The sequence below is a fragment of the Seriola aureovittata genome, chromosome 17 (genome assembly GCF_021018895.1).
Source record: "Seriola aureovittata isolate HTS-2021-v1 ecotype China chromosome 17, ASM2101889v1, whole genome shotgun sequence".
NCBI lineage: Eukaryota > Metazoa > Chordata > Actinopteri > Carangiformes > Carangidae > Seriola > Seriola aureovittata.
Genome location: NC_079380.1, coordinates 23796077 through 23819088, shown reverse-complemented (window position 1 = coordinate 23819088; position 23012 = coordinate 23796077). Strand labels below are relative to the sequence as shown.

The window sequence follows — 23012 nt, the reverse complement described above, 5'->3', positions numbered from 1 at the left end:
AGAGGATCTCCACAGTCAGTGAGATTCATCCTCTGGGGAACACAATCCAAGTGTTGGAGCAAAGCCGCCAGCGTTAGCATGCTACTAGCATGGCTACAATATTAACAGCTGCTGCGAAGAAATGTTTGTTGAGATTGAAAACTCGTGGGCCTACTTGCATCTGGTTTCCACACTTGGGCGTAAGATTAAATCTCTCTGAACCTTCGCTGTCGCGCCACTTCCCGCTCTCTCTCTTCCATTTTCTGTCACTTTCCACCATCAGACGTCCAATGAATGAAGCAGAATATCTCGCAGCAGAGCTCGTACGTCCGCCAAGGCCAAACAATCCAACACATGCTGCTGACAAATGAACAAACGGGTGAAAACAACCTCCTTATAAGTAAAAACGAGTAGATTCTAAATATCCACTTTCTATTCTTGTCACGCCATGACAGAGTATTAAACTCTTCACATGTTGCGAGTGCATAATGTGGCCATTCAGGCCGTTGTTAATCTGGTTTTCCATCTCCTGTCTTCCTACCGCGATATTTATGCAGCACAAAGCGCCATCGTCCTCTCTCTCAAGATTTATCACATTCATTTGGACAAAAGTACGGAGGGGGAAACATGTGGCGGGAATGTAAATGTCTCTTTACATTTCACACCGATAAACACGGCGGCCGGAGGAGAGAGGAGGAGGCCGGCGAACCTGTCGCTCTGCACGAACATCGCACACTGACTCTCAGTAGATCCAGTTATCGTCTCCAAACTCTGTGTGTTTGAACTGAAGAGCTTTTCTCTCTGTTGCTTCCTGCTCACCTGGTGTTGGTGCAGCCGCTAATCCAGAAGCTGCAGCTCAAACAGAAGCAGCCAGGTCAGTGTGCGACTCCGCAGACGCAGCTCACTCAATTAGACTTTGCATTAAAAAACGTAAGCGGCTCGTTTCTGTTTTCGCTCATCTTTTATTTTTCTCTACATTTTATTAGCTGAGGGAAATATGTAATGCGTTTTATTTTTAATTCAGCTTTAATATCATTATCAAGTCAACAAATAATCTTTCATTATAGTTTTCACCGGAACATGGTACAGGAAGTACTGACAAAACCAGGTCTGTAGTTCCCATATAGAAATGTAATATATGACATATGCTCCTATATCGTGGCCCTATACGTTACCTATTAACTATATTATTATCACATATATAAATCCTCTGGATATATGGAGGTTTACATTTACAACAGATATGAAATACCAGGAGTAAAATCTGTATATTTACATATATAACAAATATCTATAATCTTACCTGAATTTATATATGTACATTTATTCAAACAACATATATATATATATACTGTCTGTAAAGTCAATACATGTTCATGCACGTGTGCTTTGGGTTGTCGGAGGTGTCAAATCGGTAAACGCTGGTAAATGACAATTTGCCTTTAGACTGACCTTTAGATTATGGATTTATCACAACCTATATAAATATAGATTTACCTTAAACAACACGCAGACAAACAATACTAATTTAGCCGTCATTACCTTCTGTCTGGAATATAAAGGCACAGATCGTCTTTATATATGTTCATATATAATAATAAAAAAAAGACTAAATCAACATGAAATGAAAATAAAAACATGTTTTCCTGCGTCTGACACGCAGCTATCGTTGTGTCTCTCTCTCTCTCTCTTTCTGAGTGTGAGCTTACCTCTCTCTGTCACTTTTACTAACCAACTCTCTCTCCGTCACAATCCCTTCCCACCGATCTCTTTGCTTTATCTGTGTGCTCTCTGTTTTCCCTCTGAAGCTCTCTGTTTCTGTTTCCCCCCCAAACTCCCTCGCTCTCACTCACTCGTCTCTCGTCCTGCGTTATGTAACCGTGTTTCTGTGCTCCACTTTCCTGAGGAGTGTAGGGAGCCTGCACGGTTAAACAACGCAGCTGAGCACTGCCAAACAGCGCTGGGTTTATTGGTTATGCGGGTTGGTGGTAACCAGGGGTTTTCTTCCATCACTGAGGACAAAGGGAGGAAGAACGAACATGAAGTGACTCTGTTCCCTGGAGCAGGAGATGAACTCCAGCCTCTGTAAGACCTGACTGAACATCACACCCGACTTGTGATGTTCTTCAGGGTGGTCACCACCAAGCAGCGACCTCCGAGGCTGAAACATGAAGCATCAACATGAAGAACCAGAAGCTGCAGTTCCTCTAACGACCACTAGAGTCCTGCTCCAACAGTGAGTCAGTCCCCATAGACTCCCATGTTAAAATGTCCAACTTTACAGCAGAAATAAACATGTTTACAGCCTGGTACAGAAACTGTTTCGGTCTCTAGAGCTAATTTCTGCATAATTGAGGGCGTGGCCTCTTTGAGTGACAGGCGGGTGCACCGAAGCCTCGGCTCGACACACGCCCCTCCTCTTTGACCATTGTTGGATTAGCCAGGAGCTCTGGGCGGAGTCAGGTACTGCCAAGATGGCGACGACGGAGCAGCTCACTCTGAGCTTTAAAACCGCTCTTCAGAAACCCGTGGGTGACGTCCATCCTTACTTACAATCTGTGGTCACCTCACAAGTTTCCCATGAGCACAGTTGGGAATACGTGTAGAGGTACAGTGGTTAAGTGGTTAATAACGTTGGTGATTTGTATTTTCCTCATATTAAATGGAAATTTAAAAAAAAAAAACCCTTAAACCTGATTTTTATCTTTTTATTGTAGTTCAGCTGATTTAACTACAATTAACCCTTTGTGCCTGATCAGCTGATTCAACACCATAACTCACAGAATCCACTTTAAATCCCCCAAAGTATTCTGGGAAATCTTACAAATTATCTCCAAACCAGAATAATTATCAATTAATATCCACTTTCTTCTGTCGTGTTGCATTATCAATACGTAGATGAGGCTCTTTGAAAGCTGTGACGAGCACATCAACACGTGTCTCCAGGAGAGTTTTCCCAGTTATTTAAATGAGCCAGTTTAATGGAACATAGAAATAAAGATTGAAATATTATGAAAAGCATCAGAAAACAGAATAATTTAGTTTTTAAAACAAGAAAATACCATTTTTTTTGTTGTAACTATGAAGGAGCTTTTCTTTCTGCTGTAAAGATATTTAGAAACAACATCCCCTCCAGTCAGAAAAGCATTTCCATCTCTACTTGCCAATTCTTTTCAAATGGCTTCACACGCTGCAGACAGGCTTTTTTTAGATGATGTTCCTTGTGCAGCCATTCAGTCCTCCAGTGTTTTCAGGCCGCAACCTGCGTTTAATGTCTCCGTTAGCAACCCTCAGAGCGGCCTGCCGCCGGGCCTGAAGGCAACAGTCTGTCGATGATCAGTTGGGGGGGGGGGGGGGGGGGGTGGGGGGGGGGGGGTGTCTGATCAGCAGAGTCATCAGTTTAGCTAGCTGCATACAGCCGCTTCAAGTTTTCCACTCTGGCATGTAGAACGAGCACATGATCCAATCGCAGCTCGTCAGTGTCGACATATTAAGAAGTGACGGTGGGACGCTGACGTGGAGAGGAAGCATGGGGGGGGGGGGGGTAAAATGGGGGATGAAGCTGATGGATTGAAAAACAGATGAGTGGAGAGAGGGAGGAGTGGACGGATAAGGGGAGTTGTATTTTGACCATCATGGCTGTCATGTAGAGATGAGAAATCTCAGCTCCCCTGTCATTTTCCATTGACTCTGTGTTATTTCACAGCCGCCCGGGGGGAGTATTATATTGTTTTCACTCCAGCTCAAGGGCAAGATATCAAAATCTCTTTTCCGCTCTTATTCTCCACTTGCTCCCTTGTCCATCTATTTGCCTATTATGCCTTTCTTTCTCTTTCTTTCTTTCTTTCTTTTCTTTCTTTCTTTCTTTCCTCCCCTCCTCGCAGTGACAGGCTTCCCTTGGCCACCGTCAGTGTTGCATCACACTGACATTGAAACGTTGATACAACATCAGTATAATTAGAACACACATATCGACTGCTTCGCTGCTGCCAAATGTGAGTGTGCGCATGTGTGTGTGTGTGTGTGTGTGTGCAACACAATTCACGCACTCACACTAATGGTAAGTTTTGACCCTGAGCACAATCTTGTTGCAAAAGTTTTGAGCATGTCTGACTTTTAAAACTGCGTTTCAGTCACTTGGTTAAACATTCAATTTGCTGCCGTCTCTGCGTCACAGACGACATCGAGTTTTTCAAAACCGAAATAAATTAAATAAAAAAAATAAATCTTTGGGAGTCTAAATATTATTTGCTACACTTATATTTGCTGTTATTACATAAGTGCGGCAATGATTACACAACAAAAAGTGCATGATTCACTCGTACGAACGCAATAATTGAGGGCAACACTCGACAGCGTTCATCAGTGACCAGCAGGAAAAATAAAAAATAGAAAATCCAAACTGGAAAGAGTCGACAGTGGGAGTATTAAAACACTGGGCACGTCTCCAGTGATGATGGGAGGCTTCCAAAGTACTTAGAAAAGATTCAGGTAACATATTGGATTTAATACGTGCTGTTGGCTCAACAGACACCAGGGCTCCTGCAGCGCAGTGGCTCCTCTGTACTATGATAGTGTCATCATGGTTGTAACTGCAGGGCTGAATCCTGATTGATTTTCATTATAGCTCAAACACTGTGTCATTAATCGCCAGTGCAAAGAAACGAACACAGTCCCGCTCAGCGCGCAGATATTAGAGATACGGTCAAATAAAAAATAAAGCAACAAGGGTTTTTATTTTTCACTGGTTTGGTGTTTTCACGTCATGAAACACTTGAAACTCCCACAGTGAAATCCGTACGGCGCTATGCAGAGGCAGGACACACCGTCCCTCACAGATGTGTTTGTGTACATGTGTGTGACGGAGGTGGGGAGGACAGAGACACAGACAGAGACACAGAGACAGACAGAGACACAGACAGAGACACAGAGACACAGACAGAGACACAGAGACAGACAGAGACACAGACAGAGACACAGACAGAGACACAGAGACACAGACAGAGACACAGAGACAGACAGAGACACAGACAGAGACACAGACAGAGACACAGAGACAGACAGAGACACAGAGACAGACAGAGACACAGAGACAGAGACAGACAGAGACACAGACACAGACAGAGACACAGACAGGGTAATAAGATGGCGCTCACAGAGAGAGAGAGGCAAAACCCAGCACCCAAATTCATTTTGAAGGCATAATGGAAGTGTGTGTGTGTGGTGTGTGTGTGTGTGTGTGTGTGTGTGAGTGTGTGTGTGTGTGTGTGTGGGTGTGCAGGGGAGAGAGAGAGAGGGTGAGTGTGTATTAATCAGATGCATGTTGGTTTCTCCCCCCCGATCTGTTTTGAACTAACTGCTGCCTTTTGTAAAAACAGAAAACTTCTGTTTTGACATTGCAAATGTGCGAATCGTGAGAACAGCTCCGTGTTGTTGTTGTTACTGTCGATGCTGCTTTGTTGATTCTGGGAGAATGAGTGTGTGTGTGTGTGTGTGTGTGTGTGCTGGGTGGAGGGAAGTAAAGGGATTCGAGTAGAAGACAAAATCATGCAGTGGTTTTATTGACCGTGGGCACTGAGCCCCCGCAGGCTCATCAATCATGTGACATGTGACGCCGTCGTCTTACAGAATAAATCACATTTAGCTGCCGTGGACTCTGATAAAAACACCAGAGGGACGAACATTCACATCTTTAAGATTAAAATCCAAACTGAAGTGAGCTGTTCTGATTTTTCTGTGTATCTTTACTGTCAGTGTCACATGGAGGATAAAATACGATCAATCAATCAATCAATCAATCAGGATTCACTGCAGAAAAATGCTCTCTACCCTTTTATAGCTGGATTATTGATACTGAAGCTCTGATATGTTTGACTGTTTTATATGAGTCTGTAACTCCTCATGATGCTCAGTACGGATTAATCTGCTGATAAGTTCTCCAATCAATCAATTGATTCATAGTAAGAAATAAAATCACAATTACTCAGAGCCCAAAGTGACACATGAACAATCCCCTGATGATCCGAAATACTGAAAGTAAATCTGTAAACTAACTACATTTCTGTGTCACACTTTCTGATAACTTTAAAGTAGGACTGAGAATCTAGAACCGGTTCCATCAGAAAGCTTCGCCGGCGTGTGTTTCAGACCCGGGGCAGGCGATTACCCTCGCCATACAAGCTGCGCAGGGCGCTGCCAGTTACGCAGGGGTCCCACCTCGCCTTCCAATCAAAGTGGGAGTCAAATGTTTTCAACTTTAACGCGAGGAAGAGAAAAACCACGTGAGAGAGAAGAGCAGGAACCAGGAGAACTTTACGTCAGCGAACACCAGTGAGCTAACGCTGAGTGCTAGCTCAGTGAGCTAACGCTGAGTGCTAGCTCACTGTGTATCTGTCTGTCTTACCAGCCACGTCCAGGGCTGCTCTGGGTCTTTAAGCCCGACAAAAGAAGTAGAAGAAGAATTTATTATGTTTGATAAGCGCCAACGAGCAGCTCAGAAAAGATAACTGCATCACGCGTGAACTCGCAGCAGCATCAGTGGAGACCAGACAACAAACAGCTCACATCATTTTAAAACAAAAGCAATAATTATCTAATGTGTCAGTCAAGAAACAAGATGGACCGACATTCACTGTTGGTTCAATGCTGAATTTAAAATTAAAAATATATAAATAAAAAAGGATTCGTCTTATCGAAGCTGAGTCAGGTGAGACTGAGCGGCAGAAACCTGTGTCGACTCTTCTTCACTCAGGAAACTGATCAGGAATCGTTAAGGGAATCAATAAAGAATCAGACTGATGAGCAGAATCAATAATGGTGTCACAATGAATAAAATCTTATTGATTCTCATCCCGGGTATGAAACATGAAAAGAAAATAACTGAGCAAAGAACAATCACCTCAGGACGTGAGTAAAAGCTCTTAGTTACATCCCACCACTGCAGAGAGCTACATAACACACACACACACACACACACACACACACACACACACATATACACACGCACACACACACACACACACACACACACACACACACGCACATATACACACACACACACACACACATATACACACACACACACACACACACGCACACACACACACACACACACGCACACGCACACACACACACACACGCCAGTCTTTGAGATGAAGTAAGTACCAGGCTGATTGCATGAGTTGCTTGATTACAGGAGAACCAGCCGCAAAATACAGGAACATTTTCTGTGTGTGTGTGTGTGTGTGTGTGTGTGTGTGTGTGTGTGTGTGTGTATGTCTATGTTTCTATGTCGAGATAAAACTAAACGATAAAGATAAGTGTTAAAAAAACAAACACATTTGGTGGCAATAACTTGATTATCAGACGCTCCATCAGTGTGTCTCTTTGCTTTGGCGTCACACTTCACATCACATGTTCTTCCTGTCACGCCAAAAAAAAAAAAAACAAATCCAAACAAAAAGTTGTGGAAAGAAATGGGACTGAGTGGGAGAGAGAGCAGCGAGACAGAGGAGACAAAAGAAAGAGACGAACGGGGGAATACGGATATGAAAAGCAAACAGAAGATGAACGAGGATGACGGTGAGGGATGAAAGTAGAGAGGAAAGTAAAGAAGTGAATTCCTCCTCGCTGTGCCATCCTCCCTCCCCCCATCAACGCTCGTCTTCTTCTCTTTCATCTCTTGTTCCCGCACAATCCTGAAAACGCTGGATGGTTCGGGCGATACGAGCGAGCAGGTAATTATTTGTTGGAATACGGAGAAAAAGGAACGAGGATAGACGGAGGCCGGGAGGAGGAGAGGCGACAGGGACACGGTCTCTTCCTCTGGTTTAATCTGCCTGTAAAGTTGAAGCTTTCTCCCGGATGATGATGATGATGGTGTTTGGAGATAAGAGGCGGGAGGTGATTACAAAGACGTGACGGACAGACAGGAAGGAAACGAGGGAGGGAGAATCAGACATATTGGTTTAGGCCTTGCGAGGTAAAATGGAAAAGTGAGGAAAGAGATCGATCACTTAGTAGTTATCAACAATAATCTATAAGAAATGACTGTGTACGCTGCGGTGAGTCACAGCTGTTTCCCTGTTGTTCCTCATCTGCAACAGAGCCGCCGCCACCAGCTGATACACTGATGACACCTACGATAAAAGGCTGCAGGTGATTACTGAGGAGAGCGCTTAGCGACGGACGCTGCAGACACGCTTTATAATGTGATGTCAGTTATAAAGCGTGGTCACATGCAAACTTGTCCCGTCGACCAATAGCTGTGCAGAGGCGGGAGGAAGAATCCTGGCTGTGTTATAACTTTAGTCCTTAATAAGATGGAAACAGGTGAGTTATATAAACAGGTGTCATGAAGGAGGAAATTATCTGTAGAGACCAGAACAGTTTCTGTACCAGGCTGTAAACATGTTTATTTCTGCTGTAAAGTTGGACATTTTAACATGGGAGTCTATGGGGACTGACTCACTGTTGGAGCAGACTCTAGTGGTCGTTAGAGGAACTGCAGCTTCTGGTTCTTCATGTTGATGATTGTTGGAAGAGATTGTGAACACGACGTTATTCACTGTGTTTTTGAATCTGCTCTTTCAGAGAATAAAGAGCTCCACAGATCCACAGATCCACAGATTCACAGATTCACAGATTTGAGTCAGAACTCAGCGGTCAAAAATCCGTCTTTCGAACGAACTGTTTAAACGTCTTGTCCCGTTAGCGACCGAGCTAACGGGCTCGCTGTCAATAAGGAAGTTTGTTAGCTTGGAGAGTTTTTATCCACCTCACTCTTTATCGGAGGTCGTGCTGTACAGGAGGCCAGGTGGGAGTAAACAGGTACAGAGAAGCTCTGACAGCTGTTGTGACTGACTAGCGCTAGCGTGCGTGCTAACAGTCATCAAGGCTCTAGTGGAAAGATTTTTTAAGTTGAGTGTAGATTTCACTTTCCCTCTGCTATAATTCTTCTATATTTGTCTTGGTTATTAACAGGATTTGTAAATTATAACAATATAATATATGAATTAATAAAAAAATTACAAATGGTGTTTTTAAATAATTAACAATAATAAAATAAAAATGAATACAGCACTTGTTATTTGAATATTCTACTCTCCAGCTGTTCTTCTTCTTCATCTTCTTTGCTCCACTGACTGAAAGATATTAAAAGATGAAAAAGGAACCAGGAGGTTGAAGAGCAGATGGCAAAGAAATGAAAAGACGCCCGATAGATAGATAGATAGACAGATAGATAGATGGATAGATAGATGATAGATAGATAGATAGATAGATAGACAGATAGATAGATAGATAGATAGATGATAGATAGATAGATAGATAGATAGATAGATAGATAGATAGATATAGATAGATAGATAGATAGATAGATAGATAGAGCTGAGTGAGAGTGAGTGAGTTAGAGGAGGAGGAGAAAGAGAGATGACCAGCTACAGTACACAGACAGCGGTGTTGCTTGCTCCAGCAAACAGCTTCATGTAAGCAGTTGATTTTCTGTCAGGGCGACTTGGAGCCGGCGTCAATCTACAGTGGGACTCGACCATTACCGGGATCACTGGAGTGAAAACGGAGCCCACGTCGGACGGCGTGTTCCCAAACTCCATGCAGACTACGCACACAAGTAGTGTGTTAGCAGAGCTGTGCTGGAGTGAATGTAGAGGATATATTCACACACTTTAACAATGGCGCCTCCCACAAACCTCCCACAGCGCCTCTAATTTACAAAGTGAAAAGTGACACAGATCCTTGTTGACAGCCCACAGCTCTGCTCAGAAATAAACCCCTGATTATGAAGTAATCACACTTCAGTTATCTATAGTTTGTCTTCTCCAGAAATGCGGTTTTTAGCCACTTATCCTGTGCTAGACAAGCAGTAAATATTAGTGGTAATGTGGGAGCACGGGTACGAACATCCCTCAGAAGAGGAAACGGGAAGATGAAGAGGAGGCATGAAACTAAATTAGAGTCAGAGCAGAGAGAGGAGAGGAGATGAGAGGAGGGAACTGCAGCTGCAGGATGGGCTGCTGCATTTTCAACTATTATCTAAAGAAAGAAAGAAAGAAGAAAGAAAGAAAGAAAGAAAGAAAGGTAAGACGTGGGAAAGGTTAGAGAATACTTTGTGCTTGTGGTGAGGAATAAAATAATAATAATAATACGTAATAAGAGAGAACTGGAGGACAGAATACTTTCACTCTGCTGGAAGTTTCTCTACACACAGGAACCATGATTGTGCAAAAACACACAGTAAATTCTGATCTCTAAAAGCCTCAATCAGCTCAATTCAATGCAATCTTTTTCATATTGATGATTTTGATTGTGTTTTAAGAAATGAGTGTTTATGTTAAATATAAGATCACAATTTTAGATGTTTTCCATCCAATTCTCACAGCTTTTCTAACGTGCGTTAAGAGCCCACAAGGATCTTACAAATACTCTATAAATACTCAGAATATCAGGCAGTCTTGTTCTTAAATCTGAGCAGCTGTCATGAACACTGTCCAGCCTGATTTCCTTTGGCACATGCAGCGTTAGAGACCGCAGAAGACAACAGGGCGGAAAGAAGAGGATGAAGTGAAGAAACAGGAGAAGAGGGAAATAAAAGGAAACATGACAAAGGGGGACGGAAGGAAGGAGGAGGAAGAAATCGATGTAGTGAGCAGGAACAGGGCGAGGAAAGGAGAAAATATGGAGATCAGCTGATGTGGTTTGGAGCCACTGCAGCAACAGTTGAGCTAAAGGAACTTCAGCGCTCTGCAGCAATCTGTCTGTGAGCTCTGCTGCACTGAGGTGTGGTGTGGAGTTACAATCATAACACAACTGATACAGCTGCCTCTGTGGGACACGCCTGTGCATCCAGCTGTGGCAGATGTTTTAAAGTTCCTCTTCAGACATGTTTTATAAAAATCCTCTGCTATGATTCATAATTTGTTTAACATGATTTTTCCACATAACAAGTGGGAAAGAAAATGGACAACTGGGGCTTGAAGCTCATCTGCTCTCACTTCCTGGTTGAGAAATGTGGATCAGGCCTTTAGCCCCGCCCACCACCTGCTGGCTCCAGGTGGACAGGTGAAAGAGCAGAGAGCATCAAGATGGTGAGAGGAGGAAACATCAGAGAGACTCAGCCACATGTTTGAGCCTCAGTCAGACCCAGACTCAGAGGAGGAGTCTGAGACCAGAACCAGAGACTAGCAGACGGATCAGAACCGTTAGCACAGTTAGCATCTGTTCAGAATGGGTTGTGTAGGTAGCATCTTTTTAGAACAGTTAGCTAGTTAGCATCTTTTCAGGACAATTAGCATAGTTAGTGTCTGTTCAGAAGAGTTAGCGTAGTTAGCATCTTTTATTTGTTCATGTTGTTTGTTAGCTTGTAACTGGCAGTGGCTGACACAGTGTTAGTGGTTGTGCTAATGCTAACTCTCTCTCGCTGTACTGACAAGGTTTCAGGTTTATTTAGCCCCGCCCCCCGTCCCCACAAGTTGACAGGAAACACTCAGTCATGGTGTTGTCTTGTCTCTTATAAAAAACATGATATGGGGGCGTTGGGTGGCGTAGTGGTCTAAGCAGGCGCCCCATGTGTAGAGGCTACAGTCCTCGCTGCAGTCGGCCTCAGTTCGAGTCCCGCATCGGACGGCCTTTACTGCATGTCGTTCCCCCTCTCTGCCTCACCACTTCCTGTCTCTCTACTTTCCTGTCAAATGAAGGCATAAAAAGCACCAAAAAATATACTAAATAAAAAAAAAAAAAAAAAAAAAAACATGATATGAATGTTAACAAGGTTAAAAACTTGATTTTCATCAGAGGGTCTTTAAATAAGTAAAAGTAGCAAAACTAAAATTCTCCATTACAAGTAGAACTTTAGCATTTATTTACAGGAGTATTTGTATCTGTATCTAAGTATCGTTGGATTATAAAAATGCATCTCAGACCAGAAGCTCTGTAGATGTCATCATGGATTAAATGTATCTGTGAATCTCAGCAGCTCGTCACGCCTGAAACATGAACACTGTGTGAATTTGCGCGTCACGTGTGTGAAATGTTGAAGAGGATCTGTAGGTCAACAAATCGGTCACACACCAAATTACATTTCTTGCACAGCAGGACATGTGAACATCATAAAACTGTGATTACATCAGAACCGCCGCGGTTGGACGAGATAAAAGCGGGTTGGTCTGAGCTTCAGGAAGGATGAAACGCACTGAGCCGACATCCAACAGCGCAGCGCGACTTCTCCGAGTTGTTTACTCCAACTGTGCTGGTTAAAACCTCCTAAACCCTTTATTTGGATGTGTGCGCTCCAACAAGTACAAATGCAGTGAAAGAAAACTTTCACCCAACACTCAGCTGAGTAACTGCACTGTGTGATTTAGAGCTGAAAATGTGTGTTTTAAAGTCCAGAGATGACTTTGGCCTCGGAGAGTTTTTACTGGCAAAGTGAAGCCGGTTATGAAATGCTCAACACATTGTGATGGCACAGAAATAAAGCTCAGGTTGAAAATATCCACAATTATCAACCTTTCCCTAAATATGCACAGTGACTAATAACAGGCGTAAACAATAATAATTATGATTATTTGCTGATCTGCGTTAACTGTGCACTTTGGGAGGGTCAGAGTCTATTTTCTCCTTCTGCTGCAGCATCAAAGAGTTTATTTTTGGGTTCAGATGGAGCACGGAGGCAGGAAGTGAGCTTAACGAGGCAAACCAGGCCGACTGTGCTTTGCTGAAATACACAAGCTCTTGTTAATGAAAGGTGAGAATAGCAACAGCTCTAACAATAGAGGTGAGATCAGCGCGGACGCCTGAAGACACACTTCACATCACCGACGAGTTTCTCTTCGTGAAAGTCAATTTAAAGAAATGTTTGATGTGTTTTGTTTTTTCTTCACTTTGTGTTTGATGCTTTAATCAGCACGTCTTCCTGCTGTGTGTGACCTTTGTTCTAGATGGTAAAGCAGCTAAAGCTCCCATTGTCAAGTTATGACACACACACACACACACACACACACACACACACACACACACACACACACACACAGAGCTCACCATGAAATGTTCATCTGTCCGCTGCAGTAACCGTTTGAGAAAATGTGGAGCCGTGTGCACATGTTTATCTCTCGGCTCTAAACAGCTGTCAGGGGCGATGATGAAAAGCGCCGCTGTGGCTGAACAATAACGGAAACAGAGAGCGCCGTTGATGAAACACAATACAGTAAAGGAACAGAACGGCCAATGGGAAATGGCTGTTCGGATCCCCGGTGGGTCGTTCAATCGCCCGTGCCCTTGAACACATGGCTCTTCAGCAGAATAACTTATGATAAGTGGCACAATGCTTTTAAAGGGAGTGTGTGTGTGTGTGTGTGTGTGTGTGTGTGTGTGTGTGTGTGTGAAGTGGTCACTTGTTCCATCAAACCAAAAGGCAGGAGCTTGTGAGTCGCCTGACGTCTCTCCATCCAGTTAATGAGGTCAGTGCTGAGTTAACCAACAGCTGCTTCTTCATCATGAGTTCCCTTTATTTTCTCCATCAACATCTTCATCTTCATCTTCATCTTCATGCCAAACTGATCTCTGGATTGATTTTTGCATTAATGATAACTCAGGCCTCAGGTGGCGTGTGTTCATGTGACTAAATAATAACTTTAATAACTTTTCTTCTGCCTGTGTGATTATTGATGCTATTGGCTGTTAAACATTGTGTTTTCATTAATGCTCTACAGTTGTATTTTCACATTGGTCTATGTGCAGAGCATCAGTGTGCGAGGCGGTCGGGGCCCCGGGTCAGAGTCTATATGTTAGCGACGTTCATCTCTGCGCGTCCTGATGCAAAATGTCAGCTTTAAACTTGTGTGCTGACATCATCCTGTTTACTGCGCTGTGTCTGAGAGGCCCTCGTGTGTGTGTGTGTGTGTGTGTGTGTGTCCTCATGAGCCCAGCTGTCGTTAATTGATTGGTACTGTACGTTAATTCCCTCGGCTGAGTCACGTATCAAAGGATATAATTCATTTTTAATTTTGCTTTGCAGCAGTTTCCACACAACAGACGCAGCAGCAGACAGACTGAGAGCAAAACAAAAACACCCAGCCGCTTGGGAGGTGAGGAGCGCTGTGATGGAGGGGACGCGGTGGGGGGTGGGGGAGGTGATGGGTGATGGCAGGGTGGGGGGGTCTGCGCCATTATAAAGAGGGTTGTGTGTGTGCGTGCGTGCTATGTTTCATTGCGCCGCTGCCTGTTGTGATTGCCTGACCCAAGGTTTCTGCGCATTACCACCTTAACAGCTTTATGGCTGGAATTATTTGTTGAATGCACACACACATATACACACACACACACACACACACACACACACACACACACGGCTGCACATAGACTCACAGCTGGGTGAAAGAGTCTTGCTGTCAAATGTATTCAGGGTGAGAATATGAATTTTAAAATGTGACGCCTGTGCATGAATATTATAAACAATTTCACCAGGGTGCATCCACACACACACACACACACACACACACACACACACACACACACACACACACACACACACACACACACACACAGAGGCCTCAGTGAGTTTTATTGATATAGTTATTTATTGATATTTTCTAAACTAAATAAAAGATTTTAGACGTTTAGTGGCTTTAATTACAGAAACACGTGTCGCATCAGGTTTTGGACAAAGCTCAGTGTCTTTAACCCTCTGAGGTCGGGTTAGGGTTATGGATGTTCCTATTAATATCTGTGTGATAATAAAGAGCAGAAATATGATTTAAATGCTGATAGAATCTGTCGACTCTCCACTTTCTGTTTGTCAGATAATCTGTGACTCAGAGCTGCAGCTACAACGTCTCTAAGCAAAGTGACAGACAAGACGTTCATCTACTATTTCTCTCACATGTTGCTCTATTTTTAGGAACCTAACACTTTGGCGAACACGTTTCAAGCACCAAAACAATTCATCAGTCAAGCTTTGTTTTCACGAGAGATGTGAATTTCAGCATTTGAGCCAAATGATGTCTTTGCACAGTGAGAGTTAAATATGGAACCTCGTTATAGAAAGAGCTGAGATTGACTCTTGGGTATTTTCTCATATGCAAGTATCTTAAAAATACCCTCCGACCTCGGAGGGTTAAACGTCCACACCAGTGAGTCTGTCGTTGACCCTTCGTCCACAGCTCTCCGCCGCACACCAGCAGCATCACACCCGCTCTCTGACTCTCTCCCTTCATCCTCTCATCTCTCACATCTTCATGCTTCAGCTCCTTTATCACCACATCACTACAGCCCTGTGCCATTGTCTCTGTCTCTCTCTCTCTCTCTCTCTCTCTCTCTCTCTCTCTCTCATCCGTTTGAACAGGTAAAATGAGTCCAACAGCTTCTCAGTATTCACTTTCCCCAGAGCAGCCGTCTTTCATCCCTCTCTTCTCCCGCCCTGTGGTCATCGCTCTGTCTCTGACCTTTTTCCCGTCCTGTGAGTTAAAAACACAAACACTCCCCTGGGGGGGGGGTTCTTCTGTTCTCTGCATGTTTTGAAGCAGATTCAGAAAAACCCCGAGATACACGTGAGAGTTTCGCTCGTGCTGAAACATGACGACTCAACAAATCCATCCGTCTGCACACACAGACGTGGATGACAAATCCTCATTCGACAAATGCAGGGAGACGAGTATTGACATGCTTTATTTACGTAGAAGTAACATCACCACGATGTCGTCCACTCACGTTACTGTTTTCATGATTACTTGATTACTGTTATTTCTCTGAGCTCATCATGTTTCTGGATTTAAAATCTTGACCTTCAGAGTGACTCAAAACATCTGTCCAATAAATATAGAGCAGAAAGAAATATAATATTTTCACTGAAATGTAGTGAAGTATAAATAGAAATACTCAGATATTTTCACTGACTCGTCTCCAAGATCACTACATGAGTCACTTCTCAAGGTCCGGCTCTGGTTGAGTTTCTCTGCTGGTGTAAGATCAAAACATCATTATAGTTCAAACCAACACAGTCTGAATTATTAATATTTGTGTCAGATTGAGCACAAATTTTATTTTGCAGAAATAATTATCTTGCAACAGATAATTAAATTTGACAAAAAATCCAGAACAGAAATGAATAAATGTGTCTTCATGTTTTCTGTTATCCACATACAAGAAACTCTCTCACTCAGTTTTACTTTTTACTGCTGTTACTGGGAGGTTTTCTTCATCAGAACCAGTTCACCTTGTGAGGACTTGAAGGCCTCGATCTGATAATGATCATTTCAATACCCTGTTTTATTTATTTCATTGTTTATTTCACTAAAAGAAAAAAAGAACGTCTTCATCCAGGAAGGTCAAAGTGAACGAAGTGAGTAGAGTTTCAGTGTCTCGCTCCAGGACACTTCAGTGTGTATGCAGTACAGATGTTTGCCAACATCTGTCTGTACACGAGTCACCTCTGGGAAACTTCAAGACAAAACGGCAAACATTTCTTTTGACAGTTTGACCTGCATCTGGTGAAGACGGCCAACAACGGATCAGAAATATCTCGGGAACAATCGCCTGACTCAGGTTTACGTTTCCCTCTTGGTTGATGGGGGTGAAACTGCGGCGAGAGACGCCCTGAGCTCTCGCGGCGTGGTGGGCGGCTCGGTGAGGTGTAACGTCACCGAGCGCTGATGTCCACGGCTGTCCTCCTCCTCGTCTGCTTCTCATCTTCCCCTGGAAGCTTGAGACGGGATCCGGTAATGACAGGATTTTAAAGGAGCCCCCACGGCACAACTCTTAACACCCAATAGGCTGGCTGCTCACACACACACACACACACACACACACACACACACACACACACACACACACACACACACATACACACAGTTCTCTGTACTAGAATTAGCTGTTGGCTGTGCTCCAGTCACATCCGCTCAATATCCCACCCTTCCAAAAACCTCCCTTCTCATTGTTCACTGGAGGCCGCACATCGCCACAGTCATAGTTGTGTCACAGCGATCAATCACCCATCAATGTGAAAGGGCTAAACCAATACAGAGGAAACACAACACAACCCCCCCCCCCCAAACTCCTCCCTTACTATCACCTGACATCTGTGCTTCTGAATCTCCATCCTATCGCCTGAACCTCCATCCGGTCCTCGCTCCCTCTCTTCCTCTGCGCCGCTCGCTCCCTTGTTGGTTTCAAACAGACATCACACCCATTATCACCTCGCTGTGATTCAGACACTTGATTCATTACCCAGCTGGTGACCTTCTCACACGTATACGAGCACATTCACACGTTCACTCACACACACACAAACGCTGATGTGATGCAGATTTCAAACGCAGCGCTGCGAGTCGTCACCAGGACTAACAGTGAAACCTTCGAATCATCTTCCTGGTTATCAAACATGTTATTACCCAATAATCACACCTTTTCAGTCGCCTTCATTCCAACTCATTACTGCGACTTTTACACTTTCTTTTGGAGTTTTACGGTCAATAAACCTCATTTGCATAAAAATATATCTCGTTTTTGGGTAAAAAAGAACTAAAAACAACATTTTGAATTATTTTGATTATAGTTACGATCAGACGAACGTGTTGATGGATTATCACAGACAGGTACAGCTCAAAGTTTAGTCAGGATACTGTTTTCAAACCATTTCAACAGTGTGACCCATTGTCCCACAGTTGCTATAAATTTGAATAAAAACCCCACAATTGTATGAAAATATTGATCATTAATTAGGTTTGTAGTGAGGAACCATACATGTTATTTTCAGGCAATTTACGTGAAAGAAAACTTATCAAATTTGACCCGAGGACAACAGGAGGGTTAAGCTAGCTAAAACAGGTTGACCACATGTTAATTAAACCACGCCTCATCTTCTTTTACTACATTATGTCAGGGTGGAGACAAGAGGTTATGATATAATAATACGGCCTCCGAGCAGCGCGATGTCTTCAGGGAAGACTGGAGGCTACAGCTAGTTAGCGTGCTAACTTCAGTAGAAGAAGAGTTAACAATGGCGTTGCTTTCCACCGCCAGAGGAATTTAATATTTGATCTGATTCTTGTCCCTTATGTCAATCAATTAAGAAGTTGGTCTGAAATGTGAAGAAGTAGTTCAACATTTGTAGAAGTGCACTCAATCGCCTGCCGAGAGTTAGATGAGAAGATTGATACCACTTTCATATCGGTAGGAATCAGCAGCCAGTTAGCTTAGCTTAGCATAAAGACTGGAAACTGAGGGAAACAGCTAGCATGGCTCTGTCCAAATCTCCCTGACTAACAATGTTATATCAAAGTGTTTTTTTGCAAAAAAAACCTCAGATTGTTGTTTTTACATTTTAATTTTTGTAAATATTTAACAAACAAGATAAAACATGTTTATTAAAATTTAGAGGCGCTGACTGGCACATTTAGTTATTTCCTGTTTCCAGTCTTTATGCTAAGTTAAGCTAACCTGCTAAATGTCAGATCAGACAATGCTGCTACATCCAGACGTCCTGTCATTCGTCCACATTCAGCAATTCAAAGCAAATCACATGAAATTAAATCAACACCACGATAATTGTTAGTGACATCATCATCATCATCATCCTCTATTTCACTGCTAATCATGATCACATCGATTATCTAACCATCAATGATCACCGGCTTCCCGCCCAATATCAGGACCATGCGCTCTCCTCTCGGTTCCTACCTGGAGTTGGTCATGTCCGTCTGTCCTCCCTGACTCTTCTCCAGCCCGAGCTTGGTGAAAATCCCCACCAACACCATGATGGCCACCACTCCACAGATAATATACACGATCATGTGGGTCCGATCCCGGTCGGGCTCCTCCTGGACCTCTGTGACGGGTGCCGCCGGTTTCCCGGTGTTGGCCCACACAGGTGTGTCATAGTTGGAGCAGGAAGTCTGGTCCAGACTGTGAACTTTGAACTGGCAGCAGAAGCGGTAGAAGCAGGAGCCGCAACAGAACATGTAGATACCTGCGTTACAGTTGAAGGGCGGGTCCCACTGGCCCATGACGTCATAGTAACCCCAGCATCGGTTACCGCTACTTGGAACCGTTTGGTCCTCGGTGTCCGGCGTGGGCGTGGCCAGGGCGGCCTCCGGCAACACAGAGGGCTCCGTTGTCTGGTTGTTGGTGGGGACCTGGGCCGAAGCCTGACCCGAGGGCCGCGAGCTCAGTCCGCCCAGAGAGGTCAGACCCAGGAGGACGGCCAGCGAGAAGCTTATCAAGACCGGATGCACGGAGGCGGCCATCTTGAACTTACTCCAATGTCTCGTGATGGCTCAGATGTGTAATTGTTAATGAGAGGCCCAAATTAAAGCTCCTAGGTTTAAAAAAACAAACAAAGAAATAGAAAGTTAAATACGTCCAGAGCTCGAAATTATAGACAGTGAATCAATCTGAGCTTTTAGCTATAACAGAAAACACTGAGACAACAGTTGTGACAACTAGAGGGAGTTAACCCTACAGGATATTCATGCCTGGAAGAAAAAAACAAAAAAACAGCATTTAATTAGTGTTGTGGGACTCATTACTGCAAACAGTTACAGGAGACTAAATAGTCGTCAAAGGGCAGAGGAAGAAGCGAGGGAAAGAAATCAATCTCCCATCTCAACATGCTCCTAACAGGAGTGAATGAATCCCTTGTGAGCAGGCGCTCACATGCACAGACACATCACAGTCCCTGGCAGTCTACTGTATGTGTGTAGGTGTGTGTGTGTGTGTGTGTGTTTATCAAAGAGAATAAATATTCTAAAATTCAGGAAGTGTCACCTTTCACAAAGCCATATGTCATGAGCAGACAGCAGAGGCGGTTGTAGACAAATCCAGATCTGGAGGCTTGGAGGAAATCCAGTTTAGGAGGGCGTGTTACCTATGAATGAACTTGCCTCTGGCATTTCTAGCATTTGGAGCTCCCCTGCTGAGTGGATGAATAATCCGAGGAAAGTGAGAACACTGGGTTCCTGACGGAGCTGCCACACAATGAAAAAAAAAAAAAAGCGACGGCAGATTCCTCTCAAAAACTCACAGACAGTCACGGGCTCCCAACGTGAACGGCTTCTCACTCCACAGACCGACTCATATTCCTGAGTGGATAACAACTCTGAAGCTCTAGTCTGGAGTCGGATCAGTTCTGGTGTCCAGGAACAACTCGGAGTTTAACTCGCATCTATCACCCTCCTACTCTCAGTGTCACTGTTCAAAGGAAGCTTTTTTATTTTTGTGGTGGGCATCTTTTCGCTGCCACCTTGCTCCACTTTGGTGAACGTTACTCCCTCCTTGGGAAGTGTAGTTCCACTCTTTCAGCCCCTGGTGTCTTTATGAGTGATATTAAATATTCAGCTTTTATTTTGGAAGGATTATGTAGGATAGTTCCTTCCTATTTCCAGCCACAGACACAACAGGTAAAAAACAGCTGCTCAGTGCTCTTTAAAACATTACTCCGGGCTCTTGTCGGGCTGAAATCCTATGGTGATTACAGAGTCCAGAAGCGTCCCTCTTGCACCTGAGGCGTGTTTTCTCTCACGCACGCACACACACACACACACACGCACACGCTCTCATGCACACACACACACTCACAAACAGCTCAGTTCCCCCTGGTGACAGCGCTCTGTCAGTGTCACACACAAGGAGTCCAATGGCTTTGTGCGCTGGCCGTGTGCAGGGCTCCTGTTGCTGCTGCTCCGTGCACACTCTGCACTGAAACCCCCTCCGTCCCCCCCCCTGCGGATCCCGGGGTCTCTAACAGACCCAGGACACCAGCTGGGTACTCTGTCTATCAGCCTGCTCAGTCCTGCCCTACAAGTGCTGAGACTAAGGGGAGAGGAGAGAGGAGGAAGAGAGAGAGAGAGAGAGAGAGAGAGAGGGGGGAGGGCTGATGTGGTGATACTGAATCTGTGATCTTAATGTCTTAGTGCTGCTGCCTGTAAAAAAAAAAAAAAGAAAAAGAAACGTGCTGCTTGACCAGAGTGGAGCGTCCCACATCACGGAGGGATCTTTGATGCTTCAGTCTCTCTGTTCACGCTCTGATCTTAATCTCTCTCCTCCTCCTCCTCCTCTCTCTCTCTCTCTCTCTCTCCCACAACTTACCTCACCCTCTCCTCTCAAGCCCTGAGGAAATATCAGCTTGGGGGTCAGGGAGCCCGTGGACTGCCCTCTGCACTTTCAGCGGCGCTGGAATAATACTCCCCCAGCCCGCTCGGTGAGACAAGTGGAGATGCGACAGCCAAACGGCGGCGTGGCACCGAGGGCAGATCAGAAAATATCCTGTTTTCAAAAAGAAGCCCCCCCTTTTGGAAATATTGGACTGTCTGCAGCAGCAGCTCTTTGTTGTTGTTGTTGTTGTTGTTGTTGCTTCAACAACTCAGTTGCCAGTTTTTCCAATTTTCCATTTGCATCAATGTATTTTTTTGTCTTTTTTTTTTTTCTCCCACTGAGCAAAAAAAAAAAAAATCGACAAAAAAATCTCAAAGCTTTGATATGCAACAGTTTTTAAGCAAATGCTGCAAATTTTCTCCCAATTTGGATTCACTTTGTTGTCAATTCAGTCCTTGTCCGGCTGCAGCTTCTTTGAAAACAGGCATAATTTGATATATATGTATAGGAATTTTATATATATATCATATGTATGTGTTTTCACTGGTGCTCTGCTTGTGGGATGCTCCAAACAGAAGTGTGAAGAGCAAAGGAAAAGCAATAAAATGCTTTTTGTTTGCCTTTTTGTTTTTGTTTTTATTCCATCCTCCTTTGTTGCTGCTGCTTCTTCATCAGAGTATTCCTGTAATTTCCTCCGTCTGCTCAGTGCGTCTGATTCCCGTCCGCTGGTGATGCTCGCGCTGCTGCTGCTGCTGTTCTCTGGCAGGACTGGATGACAATGTCTCACACACACACACACACACACTATCTCTCTCTCTTTTTCTCTCACTCCTCCCTCTTCCAACTCACTCCTCCCTCTCTCGCTCACTCCTCCCCTCTCTTTCTCACACACACTCACTCACTCACTCTCGTCTTTCGTGAGCGAATGAGCGCTTGCTGACTCTCCCTTTCACTCTCCCTCCTCATCACTGACACTCTCACTTTTCTTTTTGGCTCCTGACTATCGCTCCTTGTCCTTTCTCCGTCATGTTCCCTCCATCCCCCATCTTCTTTCTTTTTTTTTTATCCGTTCATCTCCATTTACTTCCTGTCTGTCTAACCTTTTCAGTTTGCTTTGGCTGCCTCCCCTGCCCTATACCTTCTTTTATCCTCTCTCTCTTTTTCATCCCCGTCTCTCCGGTGCCACTTTCATTTTTCCCAAAATGCCTGCCAGTCCAACAAATGAGAGGCAGGTTGTGATACAGTACAGGCATGCATGTGTGATGCATGTTCGTCTGTGTGTGTATGTGTGTGTGTGATGCATGTTCGTGTGTGTGTGTGTGCGTAATTACTGAGCTAATACCTCCACACATCCTCGTCTTTGTGCGAGCATGTCTGGAACATGTGTGGTGCTGCAGTCTATTGGGGCTGATTTAGGGAGAGCGAGCGAGAGAGAGAGAGAGAGAGAGCGAGAGAGCAAGGGGATGGATGGAGGGAAGCAGGCAGTGAGAGTGAGATAAACAGAGAGGAAGAGGAGGGCAGGAAGAGAGGGAGGGAGGAGGACAGCCGAGCGTCTTCCAAAAAGAGGGGGGAGAAAGGGAAGGGGCTTGACAGAAGAGGAGCAGGGGGTGGGGAGGGAAAGAGGAGAGGAATTATGGCAGGGAAGGGAGGGGGATTAAGAAACGTGGGGATAGCAAGTGCAATAGGAAATGACAGAGGGATAGTGGGAGGGAGTGGGGGAAAGATATAGATAGGAAGGAAGTGCAGACAGGTAGGAGGAAATCTCAGGGGAAAGTGACACATTAGACCCAGAGAAGAAGAAGAGACGGGGAAGATTATTCAGAGAGGACAGAGACTGAAGACAGAGATAAAGAAAACATTGTGAGTTTTAAATAATCTCAGATAAAATGTTGAACGTGAACTAAATTTGAAATGATAATCATATGAAGGAGAGG

The 23012-nt window shown here is 44.2% G+C and overlaps 1 protein-coding gene across 1 annotated transcript in view; it reads right to left on the bottom strand.

The window, feature by feature from the left end:
* The window catches only part of LOC130184973 (protein shisa-8), a 100084-nt gene extending 77567 nt beyond the window's left edge, over nucleotides 1-22517 (bottom strand). Inside the window, exons 1-2 of the mRNA XM_056401119.1 lie at nucleotides 19753-22517; nucleotides 18667-19303 (exon numbers count right to left, since the gene is read on the bottom strand). Coding sequence (XP_056257094.1) covers nucleotides 18667-19232 — 566 coding nt within the window. The 5' untranslated portion in view covers nucleotides 19233-19303; nucleotides 19753-22517. The remainder of the gene's footprint in view (nucleotides 1-18666; nucleotides 19304-19752) is intronic.
* Between the last annotated feature and the right edge of the window lie 495 nt (nucleotides 22518-23012).